Below are 15,456 nucleotides of genomic sequence, written 5' to 3' on the forward strand. Positions count from 1 at the left end.
TACGAGAGCCAGCATGACAAATTTTTACCCCGTCCGACTTTATTGAATTCGATCGAAGGCGTCCGGGCATGGGTGGGGTGAATGATGCCTGGGTTGATTGAGGCGAGAAGCCAGTCTGCGACATTTCCTATCCATGTTCATTTCACCCTGGGCGCACGTTTTCATCCGATTCTTCCTGTCGAACAAGCATTCATCGTTCCTTCCACTGCAACACTACGACACCATACGACCTTCCATCATCATCATTTGCATCACACCGCAACTATTCCTTTCGCCGCTGCCACCGTTACTCTGCCTCGCCCGACACACCAGAGGGGTGACGAAGAACATGAAGCTTTCACGCAATACGCGATTACGACCTAGCATTACCCCGACCACCAAAGTTACCGATTTTTGCCGACTACCGGCCTCCGCTTGCTGCATACACCTGGCCCATTTTGAGAGAAAAGGAGAAAAAAATTAAAGGATAGGAGACGTACCCGGACGCACCTGAATTGGGGGGAGGGGGTGGATCAGGCCATAATTGCGGACGAAGGGACGAACTGGAGTTTAGGGGGGCGTCTTGTTGCGAGAAGGGGGGTTGCATTGCAGCGAGAAAGAAAAGCTCAGTAATGGGCCGACGTGCCAGAACCGACAATACGGGGTCCAATTAGGGTGGCAGATTAGCCTTGCGGAAAGTGGATTATCTTCTCTTTTCACCATCACCACATCATCATATTCTTCCCATCTCTCGCGAACCATCTACTACCAAATCTTACAACCAAGGATAGGCTTTTCAATCTCAGGACTACCTTGAGGTATTTGCCGGTTCTTCTCTTCCCCTCGTGAACTTGTCCATCCGTGACCTGCCATTAGCCTGAAGTGCAGATACTCCAATGCTTTCATCTAACCTTTTTGGACAGAGTCGTCATCCGACGATGTCACCTAGTGTAACGTGACCTGTCTGTGGCGTCAAGAGCCAAATATCGATCAAGCAGGGAGGGATCAAAAAGCACGCTGAGCGAGGACGGTATTTTTTTAAATACTTGCTTTCTTTTTTGTAATTCCCTCTGTCATTTTGGTCGGCCAGGCAGCTCAGTCAGCACGCACAGCGCCCCCCCTTTTTTTTTTTTTTTGGAAATTTGAGAACCAGCTCCTCGGGAAGACAAAAGGTGTGTGCAATGCGTACACCGTAAGCCCGGGCATCGGGGAACTGGAAATGCACATGAAGTTGGAATTAGGGGGAGGGGTGGTGGGTGTGTGGGTGGGGTGGCCTTTCCAAAGAAACACGAAACGAGAGCAGGAGAAATTCCCCGAGTCCCAGATAGGAGGGGAGTGGATGGGAAGGGAGGGGCGTGTGTGAGAGAAAGAGACAGACAGACAGAGAGAGAAAACATGCCAAAGAAAAGAAAAAAAGGAGGGAAGGAATGAACAGCGTCAACTTTCTTTTTTTTAATTTTACTCGTTTCCTTCTTCTTCGCCGTGGAGGTGCAGAAGGAGATCTGATCTGAGCACCCACCCACCCTCCTGGGTTTTTGGCCATCTGGTTGGTTTGGTTGGTTGGTTCGGGGTTTGGGGGCGGCGGTTATTTGCTTCCCTCGTGTCCTTGGTTTTTTTTTTTTTCATCACCCCCCTTCAGAGCTTCTAGAACAAGGGAGGTGGTGGCGGGGGGCTTTCTGGTTTCATCGTTTGAGTGGTGGGTTGGTTTTTGTTGTGGCACGTATTGTTTTAACATATTGTTCTCCCGGTTTTGATATTGGGGGTGAAAAAAGGGGGGGAGGGGGGCGTGTTGGAAGCGATGCTTACAACGCGTTTGCCGGCGAATACGGGCGTCGCGTCGTTTTGGTTGGTTTCTGGAGGCCTTCACAATCGTCAATTTTTCTTCCCCCCCCCCCCTTTGGACTTTTTTATATGGGGACAATCTGTTTGTCGGGAGGGGGAGGGGGGTTTATTCACTTTTGGAATCGAAAGGTGGGGGGTGAGATGGAGCTGGACGCCCCCGAGAGAGTGTGTGCGTGTGTGTGGCGTGTGGCGTGCCGTGGACTCTTGTTTGCTCGCCGGGATGATTGGTCGTGGTTTCGTCATGCTGCTTGCCGCCCGCTGATTGCTGCTTTCCCCCGATCTGCCAGATATTGACATGTACGGAGCCCCGGAGCCGGAGCCCGTCCTCCTCCATACTACCTACCCTATCTATAGACGCACGCGCCCTCGCCATTTGCGGGCGGAGAAGATGAAGGGGCGCCCGCGCTGACGGCTCCCTTGTGACCGGTCACATCTGCCTACGAGGCTTTCGCTTCGGACCTGGTACGAAGGCCGGGTTTGGTCGGCATGGTGTGTGTGTGTTGTGACATGAGGACAAGACTTGGAAGGGAAGGGAGACACGGGTGGCAAAGGTCAGCAGTGGAAGGTTCCGGGGACATGGACCTCAATGAGCACGCCGGGGTCTCGTTAACCAAATGCTATCTATGCTACAGCCAGGTTTCCGTCTTCGCCTATCCTAACCAGTACTATCATGATAACCTCTCACTCCGTCTCTTTCTCCCTTGTCGCGTCGTTACTGTAGCTGGTGTACAAGTGTGTAATACTATTTTAAGCGCCCTCCTCGCGCACGGATTGCTCAAACTGTATTACACTGCCCGGGGGCAGTGCAGGCCCGATGGTCTCGGCGCGGCTGCGCTTCTGGCCAATGTAGGGCGTCTTGAACGTGTCGATGCGCTGGTTGAGCCGCTGCTGTACGTCGCGCACGATGCCCTGCTGGACCTCGGCGGAGACCTTGGCCTGCCCGTCGAGGAGGGGTAGGAGTTTGTGCGTGGGGTAGAAACGACCCTTGAGATCTGGCTCGCGGAGGACAGCGTTCTGCTTGAGCAGCACGCATCGCCAGCGCTCGTTGGGAGCAAACTTATTGCGAAACACGCTTTCCTCTCGGAGTGGCCGAGGGAGCTTGTCCTCGGGGACGGGGATGCCACCGATGGGGTTGGCGTCGCCGGTGATGGGCTGGTAGAGGTCCCCCTTGAAGAAGGCGTTGCCGGGGGAGTCGATCGGCGCCGTGCAGATCTCGCGGAGGCCGAGGAGTGCGTCGGGAAGATTGGCTGCGGCAGCGGGGAGCCCTTGATCGGGGGAAATGCGGACACGGAGAACGTCTCCGAGCTCGATACGCTCGGCGCCGAGGAAGATGCCGTGGTAGTCGATCTTCTTTCCCCCCTCCATCTCGGAGAGACGACTGAAGACGGAGAATGACACGCCCACCTTTTGGGCCGCCATTTTCGAAGAGTCGAGCAGCGCAACCTCGCGCCGGTGCGTGTCCTCGGGGGTTAGGCTCCGGAGGAACGTATCCCAGACGATGTCATCGTAGGACTTGTTCTGTAGCTCGGGGATGCTGACGTTGGGAACAGAAAATGCGAGGAAGGGGCGTGTTGTTGACTCGAGCGTGTGGATTGCCGCCTGGTTGAAGAGCACGTGGGATATCGGGAGGATTTGGAGCATCTCGGGTTTGCTGGTCTTTGGGTTGACAATCCCGGTGGCGGCCACGATACCTAGGCGCCAGCCGGACGCTATCTGGAACCAAACCAGCTCTCCGACGCGGAAGAGAGCGGGGGCCAATACGCCCGCATACGGCGAAGGGTATGGCAGGAAGTGCGTCTGCTGGTACGGAGCCTGGGCTGCGGGCTGCGCGGGATGTTGCACAGGTGTCTGGACTCGCGGTTGGATGGAAGCCTGGGGGGGGGCTTGCGCTTGCGCTTGAGCAGGCGGCGTTTGGCTCGGCTGTGATGTAGGATGCTGCGCATAGGGTTGCGCTTGGGGTTGAGCCTGAGCATGAGTCTGAGGTTGAGCTTGAGGTTGAGCTTGGGGTTGCGCGTAAGCTTGCGTATAGGGCTGCTGCACATGAGGTTGCGCTTGAGGCTGCGCTTGATGTTGTGTCTGAGGCTGAGCTTGAGGTTGTCCTTGATGTTGTGCTTGTGGCTGCGCTTGGTGCTGAGTCTGATGCTGAGCTTGTTGCTGAGCTTGTTGCTGAGCTTGTTGCTGAGCTTGTTGCTGAGCTTGTTGCTGAGCCTGGTGCTGAGCCTGGTGCTGAGCCTGGTGCTGAGCCTGGTGCTGAGCCTGGTGCTGAGCTTGGTACTGCGCTTGGGGATGCGCTTGAGGCTGCACTTGATGGTGTGCTTGAGACTGCGCTTGAGACTGCGCTTGAGCTGGCACTGGCGTCGGGGCAGGGGCCGAAGTCATACGCGAAGGTATCGTGGGTATCGGCACCGGAGTCTCCTTCTTCGCCAAAGGCGTAGGCACTGGTACAGGCGTCTCCCTTTTCACAGTTGGAGGAGTCGCTGGGGCCAGAGCTGGGGATACGGCCGCGCCAGGTGGTAACTGGGGCGTGATTTTGCGCATTTTGGACGGGGGCTGCGTGCTGTTCGGCCCCGGGAGAGGCCGCGGGACGTCGGTCACCGTCAGCTCCTCCATGTTCGGCATGTCTCGAACGTTGCAGTGGATGCAGCGGCAATCGTTCCGGTCCATCGAGCTCGAGAGAAGCCATAGCAGATGGAGGCCAAACTCTTGCGGGCTTTTGTACAGTTTTGCCTTGACCGGGTATCCAGAAACCCAAAGATGCTTTGATTTTTCATACAGCCAATAACCCCGCGGGAAGTTCATGAGCCATGGAAGGCCCTCTGAGTGATGTTAGACAACGGGTACCATCACGGCCCCGGAGATGACGTCTTACCTGTGGGGGAAAGCTCTTGCTTCAGTAGAATCCCCAGCTTCACGCGCCATTCTTGAAATCTCGGGTCGTCGTCGGCCAGTCGGAGCATCTGAGGTTTTGCCCTTGGTATCTTCTCTAATGCCGTCTTCTTCGCATTCTTGGCGGCTGCGTCTGCAGGGGTTGGCCAATACCCCGGGCCGTTGTCCTGGCCATCGCTCCGACAGATGTTTACTACCGCATACTCTGTGAGATCTGACATTGTGAAGTTTTCTGAGGGTGTTGGAAAGATGCTTGTGGTGAGGGTTGTATCGAAGCGAGGCAAATGCGTGTTTGAGTGAGTGGCCGCCTCGGATAGCAGCAACTCTAGGTCGCTGGAGGCGTCCGGTTATGAGAAAGAACGACAGTCCAGGTTCCAAGAAACAATTGACTCCAAACAGAACCTGTCTTTCCGTGCTAGCACATTCTGCGCTCCTGCTGTTGAAACTGAGAGTCCTCGGTCGTAAACTGTGAAGTGGACCCGGTCGCGTGGTGGGTTCACTTCACCCGTTGCTGATCGCAGACGCCTTCAGGTGCAAGTTATCCAGTCAATGCAGTTGGGGTTTCTGAACGCGTCATGAGTGAATCCGTAGGTGGTCGAGCATGAGCAGGGCGTGTTATTAATCCCTTGTTTGTCGCGTGTTGGTCGTCAAAAATGGACCAAGATCTGAGGTTGAAAGAGGCTGGATGTTGATGGAGCTCCAATGTGAACGTGCACCGCGCTAAATGTCTTAGTCAGCAAGATCCCTGCCGCCTCAACGCCTCAAGGGTTCCTTCATCGCTGTGTCCATCTTGCCATTCTACCTCCTTTCGCGGCTGGTTGCAATACGCCGACAGCTTAAAAAACAATAGCACCGCGTCAGTCCCCTCCCTCTCACTTGCACGCACTCTCTTTACTTGCGCAACTTAGCGCCATATGCTCTCATCTTTCTCGGTCAACTTAGGCTTCAGCCTGATTCACTTGTGACTCATCATACCATCCCTCTATCCTTGTAGCTCGGTTGTAAGCCATGGGATTATACTACGATTCTGGAGCAAGACACCGCAAGGTAGTTACAAGAGATCGCATCTCAGTTCACGGTAAGAAATGACAACAAGCAATGTCCTCCGGTTTCCGGCGAGCCGCTGGATGAGTGGTATGCCCCGACGCGGTGGTGATCTTAACAAAGGATTGTTGAGAACGCCATGAAACCAACCTGGATAAACACAATGTGAAGGTGGCAGATTGCAAAGGAGCCGGCAACGCCTACAAGGCCGTTTCGTCGTCGAGGTCATATTCATAAAATAGAATGGCCTCCAGAGTATTTGCCACAAAGGTACGTAACGCAAGCGATGGGTCTCGTTAGAGTGCAGTTGGGAGTTCCTGTAGGCTTGTTCCCGACGGACGTTATCACCATCAACAACGCCGTATTGGGAAATAGAGGTGTGTTTGTACATGAGTAGCAAGTCTTTATTCGGGTCAACGGGGGAGCGCTAAATGATGTACGCAACCACTTCCTGAGGACTCCAAAGCAGGCATGAGAATTGTACGAATCGAAAAGGGGGAACACACTAAGACTCATTCACCCGAAACGCTCATACTCAGCCAGGGATTAGGGCTTTGGCTCTCGTTTGGTGACAAGAGGATGTCATTTCACGAGATTGAAAGTTCGGAATCCAGAACCCGAAAACCTCTGGTTGTTCCATGTTACCACGGTGTGGACAGAACGCTGTACTAATGACATTGCATGATTGGCGTGATGCTCGTCGCTTCCTCTCAGTTTCCCCTTTTACTACAAGAGTGACTGTCTTTGGAAGAAGCTGAGAGTTATGTAACTTGAGCCAAAAGAGGCAGACTTTGGTGTGCAGGATCTCCTCACCGCAGTCCCTGATTTTACTTGATATGTATACGTCTGATTTCTTCGTCACCCTGGAAGACCAAACACACAACGTTGAAGAGAACCTTGATTTGTCTGATGCTGAGCTTCGGCGTTTGAATTTTACATTGGACGTATGGAGTCATACAATCGTCTAGCAATCAGAAGTTTTCACATGTTGGGTAACGTTTGGAAGCATGCCGTCGCAGTGGTTGAAATGGTTGAAATGGAGCTATATAATGGAGCTCTCTAACATTTACATTGCTCTTGTTGTGATTTGAAGGTGACACAAATTTGGTGACACAAATTGGCAACGGATGTCTCTTCAAGAATTGTTATGCTCAACTTGCCTTGAACCAGACTATTTTGCCGAGATAGATGCTGCAGCTATGTATCAGTGATGAAAGTCGTTGCATACTTGCAAATATATCCCTCGGGCGGAGAGTATTAACAGAAGGACTGGCGCAACTGTGATACCCCATAATAGAGGAATTTCGATCGGCATTTCTTCAGGTGCCCAGAAAAACTCCCTTTTCAGCTTGTCATGCCTTTTCGCGTGGGATAACATCCCCCCATATACAGTCTACGCCCCGGATGTCATAAGAATTCAGTGTTGGCAGACTCGTAGCAATCACGCCGAAGAGGCCGCGCCTACCCACTCAGACGCCGCATACATCTCGCCCGCAGTACCATGTGAGATGGTTGTGTTGTCCTCACCCAACTATCATTTCATGGTTCAACCTAGCTAGTAGCTCATTTATGTTTTGTGCAACTGAAATTATATCCAACTCTGGATAATAGCTGCCCTGACATACTTTAGTCTGGGTGATATAGATCTGTAATGCGGGCACCACTGTTCTGACAAAAAGATCGAGGTTATAATGACACTAGGGTAAATGAGGATATGGATGAATGCCCCATTATATTTTCGGCTTGAGCTTCTTCCATAAAACTCCTGGAGCATGCGTAGAAATGGTGCTGATGTCTCTGTCACACTCTGAAGTTGTTCTTCAGCTGCAACACACATAGAATCCAAGTTTGGCCTTGCTCCCAGATGGTGTATAACGCGGGCTTCCGCTGCCTATGCCTGCTGAATTGACAAAAAAAACAGCAGCATAGACCCAGAATGTTCCTCTAGATTCACAGTTCGTCTTTTTTTTATTTTTAATCACAATGTACTGAAAGTTGATCGGCTACCAAATGAAGTCAAGAGGCATGCTTGGAGCGGATTGGAAAGCCAGGAATGCCTTCTGGGATGACGGAATGCATCATGGGGAATTAAAGAGACAGACATAAGGGCGTATGATTACTACAAAATCGGCAGTGTACTTGTCGTGGAGCCTGACGCCCCGAAGTGTCACTGAAGCTGAAGAAGCTCGTCCTGTGAAGTGTTGGTGCCAGACCGAAATTAATGCGATTGATCTTTCTACGTCGCATTCCCATAAAAGAAAGCCAGTTTACAAATCAAAAAAAAAAGTGTTAACTAAGTAGCAGGGCCACGTCTTGCTTTCTTTGGTGCTGTCTGGTTACCGGATCGCCGGATGAACCGGCTCCATATCCAGTCTAGATTCGGACTCCCACCTCAGCATGGCCCTCCGATCGATGTCGTAGGTTTGGGTGGCGCGATCCGAGCTTGGTGCCGCGAGCCGAAACTAATTTCCCGGATGCCTGCGTTGAGACGGGGGCAGCGCGAGCGAGCAGTTTTGTCGATCGTCTAAAAAACGAGCCTCAGCTCGTGTGGTATCATTTGGTCATAACTCATAACTACTGTTAACTACTCCTTTTGAAACACATACACATTTACAGGCTTGCGCGGCTCATTAGTATCCACCAAAGGCCACTGGTCTTCTGCAGCAGCTTTTCTCGACCCATCGACATTCAGCTCCCTCAGTTGAATACCATTCCCGTCGGCCGTTGGCGTGTATACGCCCATGTCATCCATTGTGTATGGGGACAAGGAGATGCGTGGCGGGTATGCAGTGCTCCTCTGTGAAAAGGCCTGCGACAATCGAGTGTGCCGAGGAGATGGATTGCTCCTCCTCCCCCACCTCCTCCGCAGCCGTCGGGGTATAAGCTTTGCTACCAAATAGTCTCGAAATGTTTTCGTCGTGCCAAAGACGACAAAGGTTAGCAGGCTCGCAGAGACCCCGGGAAGGAAAAGTATAAGATCCAAATGCAACCGTTCCGTGCTGAGGTCCGGGCCGTCGCTCATAGATACACGAGAATTCTCTTGTGCGGAAGATACCTGGAACAAGATGGTAACGACCTGGAAGATACTGGAATTGGATCCGTTAGCTATAAAGAACCTTGACCAGTGAAGAAATTGTTGTTCTTACGCCAATGCTACGAACGCTATGCTGAAGCGTACCACCAGCCATCTGTCGTAAATACTTTTGCGACGTGTTCCCGCGCTGCTGTCGAAGACGAGTGTGTCACTGCTTTTCGTGCTGTTGGATTGCTGGCCGTATTGGACATTCCAAGACAGAAGATTGCGTCGAGTGTGGACATATTTGAACAATATGACGATGAGGAGGACACCGCTACCGGTCAGGCAGAAGCCCACTGGTCGAGTTGTCAGACGAGTCGTTTCGAGGGAGGGGGAATGAATGCATACTAATCCCATCAGCTAGGATGAGGAAGGGAACCGTCTGCTTTTGGACGGCCTCGAGTCGAAGAATTCCCATCAAGAAAGCTGGCAGAATTACGGCGGAAGCCTTCGCAATATAGTTGGCTCGCTTGCGGAGTGACTTGATGGGTTCCAGCTGAAAGATAGATTGGGTAAGAGCGACAGCCCTGGATTGTTGTTAGAATGAAAACCATGCCCCGTGTGTTGATGACGAATGCCTACCAAAAGAAGGTCAAAACCGCCTCGACATTGTAGCTGTAGAACTCTGGGAAATGTCAGGATAAGTAACAATGAGTAGTTGGGACAGGTCTCACGGATATAAAAAAGCACCAGGTCGAGGCCGGTCGACTGGCCGGCTATGGCCAGCTCAGGGTTGCCGACATTGGCGGTCGAATGCCGGAACTGCTCGAGCTTGATGTCTTTCCAACGCACAATCGTGTGGATCTGCTGGCATACAGAAGCAGCAGTCGACAACCCCGTGAAGTATGATACGAGTGCGACATCTGCATACAGAATAAACAGTCAGCCTCCTCGAATCACCTCTCGAATCCGGAATAGCAGCTACTCACAGCTGAGTCCCTCATTATGAGCGTACACCAACCATGCGATGAGGAAACTGCAAGATAGGCAGAACAAGGAGTAAATGAGAACTCCTAGAGCCGAGGCCAGCTCTTCTTGAGGCAACTGGATGGCCATATCACCCCCTTGGATGTTGGCCCAGCAGGCCAGACATGAATACGGAGCTGTTGACCGAGGCAGGGAACAAGGTGACGGGGCACGAGAAGAAAGAAGAAACTAAGAACGGGGGGGAAGCAAGCAACGGCATGGCCATGTTTATCATGCAACCTCAAGATCGATCCCCCCCTGGGATCTGCGCATGGATGGCTCCCCGGACCCGATATTGTAGCAATGGGAAGAAACCCGGGATTCAGGAACTTGGAAGACGCCAATCACCCTTGTTCGGCGCTCGCAACCGCATGAGAGTGCGAACAGGACCGGCGGCAAATTGACGAGATGGGACTTCCCGGCATTCCACAAGGCCGGCAAGGGGGGTTTGGGCCAGATTACGAGCCCCCAGCCCCTTACAGTTTACACCAGCGGCCCAGAAATTTCTTGGCTGGGGATCCTGTGAGGGGGGTGGCGGGGCGCGCTCGGTATTGTTCTGAAGAGTTTTACCTTGTTGTAAGGTGGGTAATCAAGGTTGAAACACGATAGTGTGAGAAGACGATCATCGCAGTAATATTAAACCAAGGCGAATGGCTTCGGAGGTTGCCTTTGAATGAAGATGTCATGGCGAGGCAACTGACATTGACGGCATTCTAGCTGCGTCTTGGTGTGATTCTGGCGGCATCTGCCGACCACAGACTCGGTTGCATTTCGACCCGAGATGAAAACGTTGGACGCCACCATCCGTCTAATAGAAGGCATCACTAGTTGCGTGGGTTAGACTGGAGAAGCAGTGCGCAAGCGTCGTCGAAACTTGCTGTTGAAAACCAATCCACGGAGTGACAAGCGTTGAACTAAGCCATGCCGAGGGCAAGTGGCATGGCAACATACGAGTTCGACTGAACCATCGGCTCCCAGGTTGACAGGCTAGCGCCGACCACACTCATCGCTTGGGTTTGAGGCATCGATGGCCCGAGACATGTCTGGCAGGTGGAGGCGTGTCCTCGAGAACAGATTCGCTGGATGCTAGTGGGTGTGTGGGTGTGTGGACGTGGCGGAGAGCTTTCCGGACCAGCCCCATCCCGGCAGAGGCGACGGGCCGATGGGGGCGACAGACAGCATCCTCGACAATGTAATTCGACAGCATCGAGTCTGCCTTTGTATGGTGGCCGGAGTTTGCATTTTTCGTCTTCTAGTACGACGAAGACCAGGTCAGGACATAATATTTTCCGACAGTCTGAATACCATGATCTCACATCATCTCATACTTGGGCTGAGTTCAATGGCAAAGGAAGATGCCGCTAACCGAAGCCGTTCGGTGCTTAGGGCTCGTGGAGAGACAGGGACAACCATGGCAAAGAATCAAACTAGTGGTTTTGTGTTAACCTTGGGCTCCTGAGTCAGGAAATGCTACGAAGGGCGCACTCTCGCCATGGCCTGATTTAGGCCGAGCCACAGCGTGGCTTCGGGAGTTGGGCCCAATATAGCAAGCTGGAAAAGTCTAGCGCTTATAAGAAACCAGGCTTGGACACGGTGGCGCCGATTGTTGAGATGAAAGGCCAACGGCGTTTGGTGTCATTTCTGCCAGACCAAAGGTTGCTGAAGCTTCAGCCCAAGCACCTGAGTAACGGTCGGACCGCCTGACCACGTGCTGTGGTTTGTGAGCCTCGCAGTCGAGACGAGAGCGAGGCCGCAAGGTCAAAGCCTTTCAGCCAGCCGCTAATCTTGAACCGGAGGGTATGATCAGCAGTCGCAGCACATTGCCGTGTCACCAACACATCGACGTCGGCATGTGTGTGGCACTGGGGAGCTCAAGGTTTGTGTGGGATTTCAGCTGCCCATGAAAGTTCAGGGGGTTGAGGAATCTAGACCTCCATCCGGAAGATCTTACCCAGGGCCACGGATAAGCCCTGTCGGCACCCTGTCGCTCCAGCCACTTTGTGGCTCGAACAAAGCTTGAGGATGGAGGAAAGGCAAGGCAACCCCACTGTACATTCTTGATTGGCGGGGTCGAGGAAGGAGCTCTGGGTCGTTTCGTTCATCAAGTCATTAATCAATTCTGCGCCTGCGAGACGCGTCCAAGGCGCGCGACAAGACCCGCGTTGCAACCTTAACTTAAGCAACAGCAACCACCAACAGCCAATGCCAATTACGACACTCTTAGGCATCATAACAACTACTTTTTCAGCTCGAGCAGGACCGCGAATGCATAAATCGATCTTCAATGCTGTCGCGCCGATATGAACATCGTTCCAGAACACTACAATAATGGCAACCGAGCCTTCCTCCAAGCCTTCCTGGCCCGTGGCACCCTCACTTTCGAAGATGCCCAACCCATCTTAGCTGAGATCTTCACTCTCGAAGCCGAGAACGATGAACCAGTCACCGCTGAGCAGGTTACGCCGCAGGACTTCGAGTCCTACCTGGCCGCCGCCGCCGAAGGCGTCTCTTTTTTCGACTACGAGATCCGGAGTACTGTGCACCAAATCACCAAGAAGCGTGTCTATGCCCTCGTGAACACTGCCTCCGACCCGATGACACAGCTCGCGACCACATACAATGCCGAGCAAATCGCCTTCACTAAGAGGCTACTCGACGCCATGTTCGAGACATACAACTCCCCGCGCATGGAACTTATGTGCCTCACCGAGATGCAAGCAATCAAACTGGCCCGCCCTCCCCGACTGAATAACAACAACGACGAGGACGGAGCGCCGTCACAGACGCAATCGTCTGCCGATAAGGGGCTGAAGCACAGTGAGGTGGAGGACATGCTCGCCAACCTGGCGAACCAGGGCTGGCTGGAGAAGTCGAGAGATGGATTCAACAGCCTCAGCCCCCGAGCACTGCTCGAGCTAAGAGCCTGGCTCATCGATTCATACAACGATCCCGACGCAGCAGCGGAGGAGTGGCAGCGCATCAAGTTTTGCGAGGCGTGCAAGGAGATAGTGACTATTGGTCAGAGGTGTTCGGAAAGGGACTGCAATGCACGGTTGCACAACACATGCCAGGAGGCATATTGGCGAACGCAGAGGAGTCATAAATGCCCAAAGTGCTCGAGGGAATGGGACGGTAACCATTTTGTGGGAGAGAGGGCTGTCACCAGCACGGAAGCCTATCAAAAGGGCCGCCGGAGAAGCGGTGGCAGGAAGAGCAATGCGGCGGAAGAAGCCGTGCATGACGACGAAGAAGACGACGAAGAAGCATGATTGAGCATGGACGGGTTTGGAAGCTCAAACCTTGAATGCCATGGGCAGTTTTCACGAAAGATACCCCGTATTGGCGGCTCAGTAAGTAGTTGGCCACTCAAATCTGCCATAACTCTTCGAGCAGCTGTCGAAAAAAAAGAATAAGAAAAAAAAAGGATTAAGACGAGCTGCGCTGCTCTCGAGTTCCACAAGTCTCCATCTGTCTCAACAGGTGAGGCGACATTTGGACCCTGTTAGGGGCCTCCGATGTGGCGGTGCAGATAATTGGGTCCGGCTCCAGCAACCGGCGCCCGCTTAGGTGCGGTTGTTTGATGTTGCGCGGGAAGACTCCAATGGAAAGGCATGAATGATCACCAGATGGCATTGGAGTGACATCACGTGTGGCTGTGCAAGCTACCCCAACTAGCCCACCAGCCTAGGACCTCAGCTGTCCCCGAGACATGAGAGAATCAGGGCCCAGGCCAGACCGCATGTGATTCAGAAGGCGCTTGGCCGTTGAATAAAATAGCCGGTCCCTAACGCTCTCGTTACGACGCCCCTTCATCAACAAACGCAAAACAACACCAAGAAAACCCACACATCCCAGCCTGCAGTCTTCGCAGCAATCAAGTAACCGGCCTCTTTTGGCTCTTCAGCGCAGAGATCAGAACCTCATCTCGCTCGTCGCCCACGATGCTGGAATACCTGAGCTACAAGAAGTTCAAAAAGTACAAGACGGAAAAGGACGCAAAAGAGGCCGCCGCTGCAGAGCGCGAACGGGATGAATCGCCAGCGCAGCGCCAGTCGGGTTCGCGGCCCACGCCATCGCGGCGACAGACGAGTTCTCACTCCATCTCAACGACGGCAAGCGCCGCCACCGGCGCGGGTGGCCCAGCGCCTATCCTAGACCGCAGAGACGAGGCCTTCTTCAGACGCATTCTCTCCGACCCGGACGGCGAGGACTCGGACGATGAACATTTGCGCCCGCCCTTGCCCCCGCGCAGCAAGACTCCCGAATACACCTGGGAGTCGGACGAATCGCGCCGCACCGCGCCACTCCAGGACCAGAGCCCGAAGAAGGCGGCTACGGTGGTAGCCGACACCAAGTCCGACGCTCACTCGTCAAAGATACCCAGCAAAATCGCCTTCCTCTTCAACAAAGCAAAAGGCAACGACAAAGACAAGCAGCTTGCGCCCACCAAGCTCGTAGGGCCTGAGGAGGCCGCCCGCGAGCAGGACGACCTCTCCCGCGTCCTCGACGACCTGAACCTCTCAGCCCGCAACAACAAGGCCATCCCCCTCTCGGCAGAATCCTCCGAGCTCGTTGGCAAATTCACCCTCGTGCTCAAGGACCTCGTCAACGGCGTGCCCACCGCCGTCGACGACCTCAAGAGCCTCGTCGAGGACCGCGACGGCACTCTCAAGAAGTCCTTCGACAAGCTGCCCAGCAGCATGAAGAAGCTCGTCACGAACCTGCCCGATAAGTTCACCGCCAGCCTCGGCCCGGAGGTCCTCGCCGCCGCCGCCAAGAGCCAGGGCATCAACGCCGCCGAGGTGACGGCCGAGGGCGGCATCAAGGGCGCCGCCAAGAAGATGCTCACCCCCACCAGCTTCGCCGACTTGGTCTCCAAGCCAGGCGCCGTGGTGGGCATGCTCAAGGCCATTGTCAACGCCCTCAAACTGCGTTGGCCGGCCTTCATCGGGACGAACGTTATTTGGAGCGTCGCCCTGTTCCGTAAGTTTGCCTCTCCCACCCCCTTCCCCATACTGTACTATTTTCCGGTCAGATGCTAAGACAAAACCGCAGTTCTCCTATTTGTGCTGTGGTACTGCCACAAGCGCGGCCGCGAGGAGCGCATCAAGCGCGAGAACGCGCCCGAGATCGTCGACGGTGCCGGCCGCATCGAGGAGCTCCCCGACGACCCGGCCCTGCCGGCCCCCTCGCGATCTCGCACCGAGCCCATCCGTTCGGATCGCCCAGCCAGCCAGAGGAGCGAACGCAGCCGGCGGAGCGGAAGACACAGCTCAGGGAGGACGACTCCCTCACGGCGGGCGTCGCCCCCTCCCGAGTCTCCGCGGAGAAGAGCGACGAGGAAGTAACCTGTTAATCGGCGTGCTCTTTATGGGCAGGGCTTTCATCTCCTCATGATTGTTTACGAATTGGGACTGGATTTTCGCAATGGACGACTAGAATGACGTATGAATGGAACGGGGACGCACGCACTAAGAATTATGAAAATGGACAGTATAATGGATTCATGTACTCATTTGCTGTTGAGTCTTGATTTCTCGGACGAAGGTCTTTCTCTCAAAAAAGAATACATAGAGGCCGGTATGTAGTAGGTAAAAAGGACTTTTCCTGTGCCTCTTAAATAGTTCTAATGTACAGCTATGGATTACAATGCGAAGAACTTT

The 15,456-nt window shown here is 53.8% G+C and overlaps 4 protein-coding genes across 4 annotated transcripts; 2 read left to right on the forward strand and 2 right to left on the reverse strand.

The window, feature by feature from the left end:
* Positions 1–2,568: 2,568 nt before the first annotated feature.
* On the reverse strand, positions 2,569–4,928 carry EsH8_VIII_000643 (uncharacterized protein; the record flags this gene model as incomplete). Its single annotated transcript, XM_083269685.1, has 2 exons — positions 2,569–4,637; positions 4,691–4,928. 2 exons carry the CDS (start codon positions 4,926–4,928, stop codon positions 2,569–2,571), a joined length of 2,307 nt encoding a protein of 768 aa, XP_083129453.1.
* Positions 4,929–8,335: 3,407 nt separating this feature from the next.
* On the reverse strand, positions 8,336–9,883 carry EsH8_VIII_000644 (uncharacterized protein; the record flags this gene model as incomplete). The annotated part of the gene is made up of 6 exons (XM_083269686.1): positions 8,336–8,837; positions 8,898–9,123; positions 9,176–9,354; positions 9,410–9,452; positions 9,502–9,690; positions 9,757–9,883. 6 exons carry the CDS (start codon positions 9,881–9,883, stop codon positions 8,336–8,338), a joined length of 1,266 nt encoding a protein of 421 aa, XP_083129454.1.
* Positions 9,884–12,093: 2,210 nt separating this feature from the next.
* EsH8_VIII_000645 (Smc5-Smc6 complex subunit NSE1) lies at positions 12,094–13,062 on the forward strand (the record flags this gene model as incomplete). The annotated part of the gene is made up of 1 exon (XM_083269687.1): positions 12,094–13,062. The coding sequence occupies one exon, from the start codon at positions 12,094–12,096 to the stop codon at positions 13,060–13,062; it is 969 nt and encodes a 322-aa protein (XP_083129455.1).
* Positions 13,063–13,734: 672 nt separating this feature from the next.
* On the forward strand, positions 13,735–15,141 carry EsH8_VIII_000646 (uncharacterized protein; the record flags this gene model as incomplete). Its single annotated transcript, XM_083269688.1, has 2 exons — positions 13,735–14,776; positions 14,849–15,141. 2 exons carry the CDS (start codon positions 13,735–13,737, stop codon positions 15,139–15,141), a joined length of 1,335 nt encoding a protein of 444 aa, XP_083129456.1.
* Between the last annotated feature and the right edge of the window lie 315 nt (positions 15,142–15,456).

Source organism: Colletotrichum jinshuiense, chromosome 8, assembly GCF_051148585.1.
Source record: "Colletotrichum jinshuiense chromosome 8, complete sequence".
Taxonomy (NCBI): domain Eukaryota; kingdom Fungi; phylum Ascomycota; class Sordariomycetes; order Glomerellales; family Glomerellaceae; genus Colletotrichum; species Colletotrichum jinshuiense.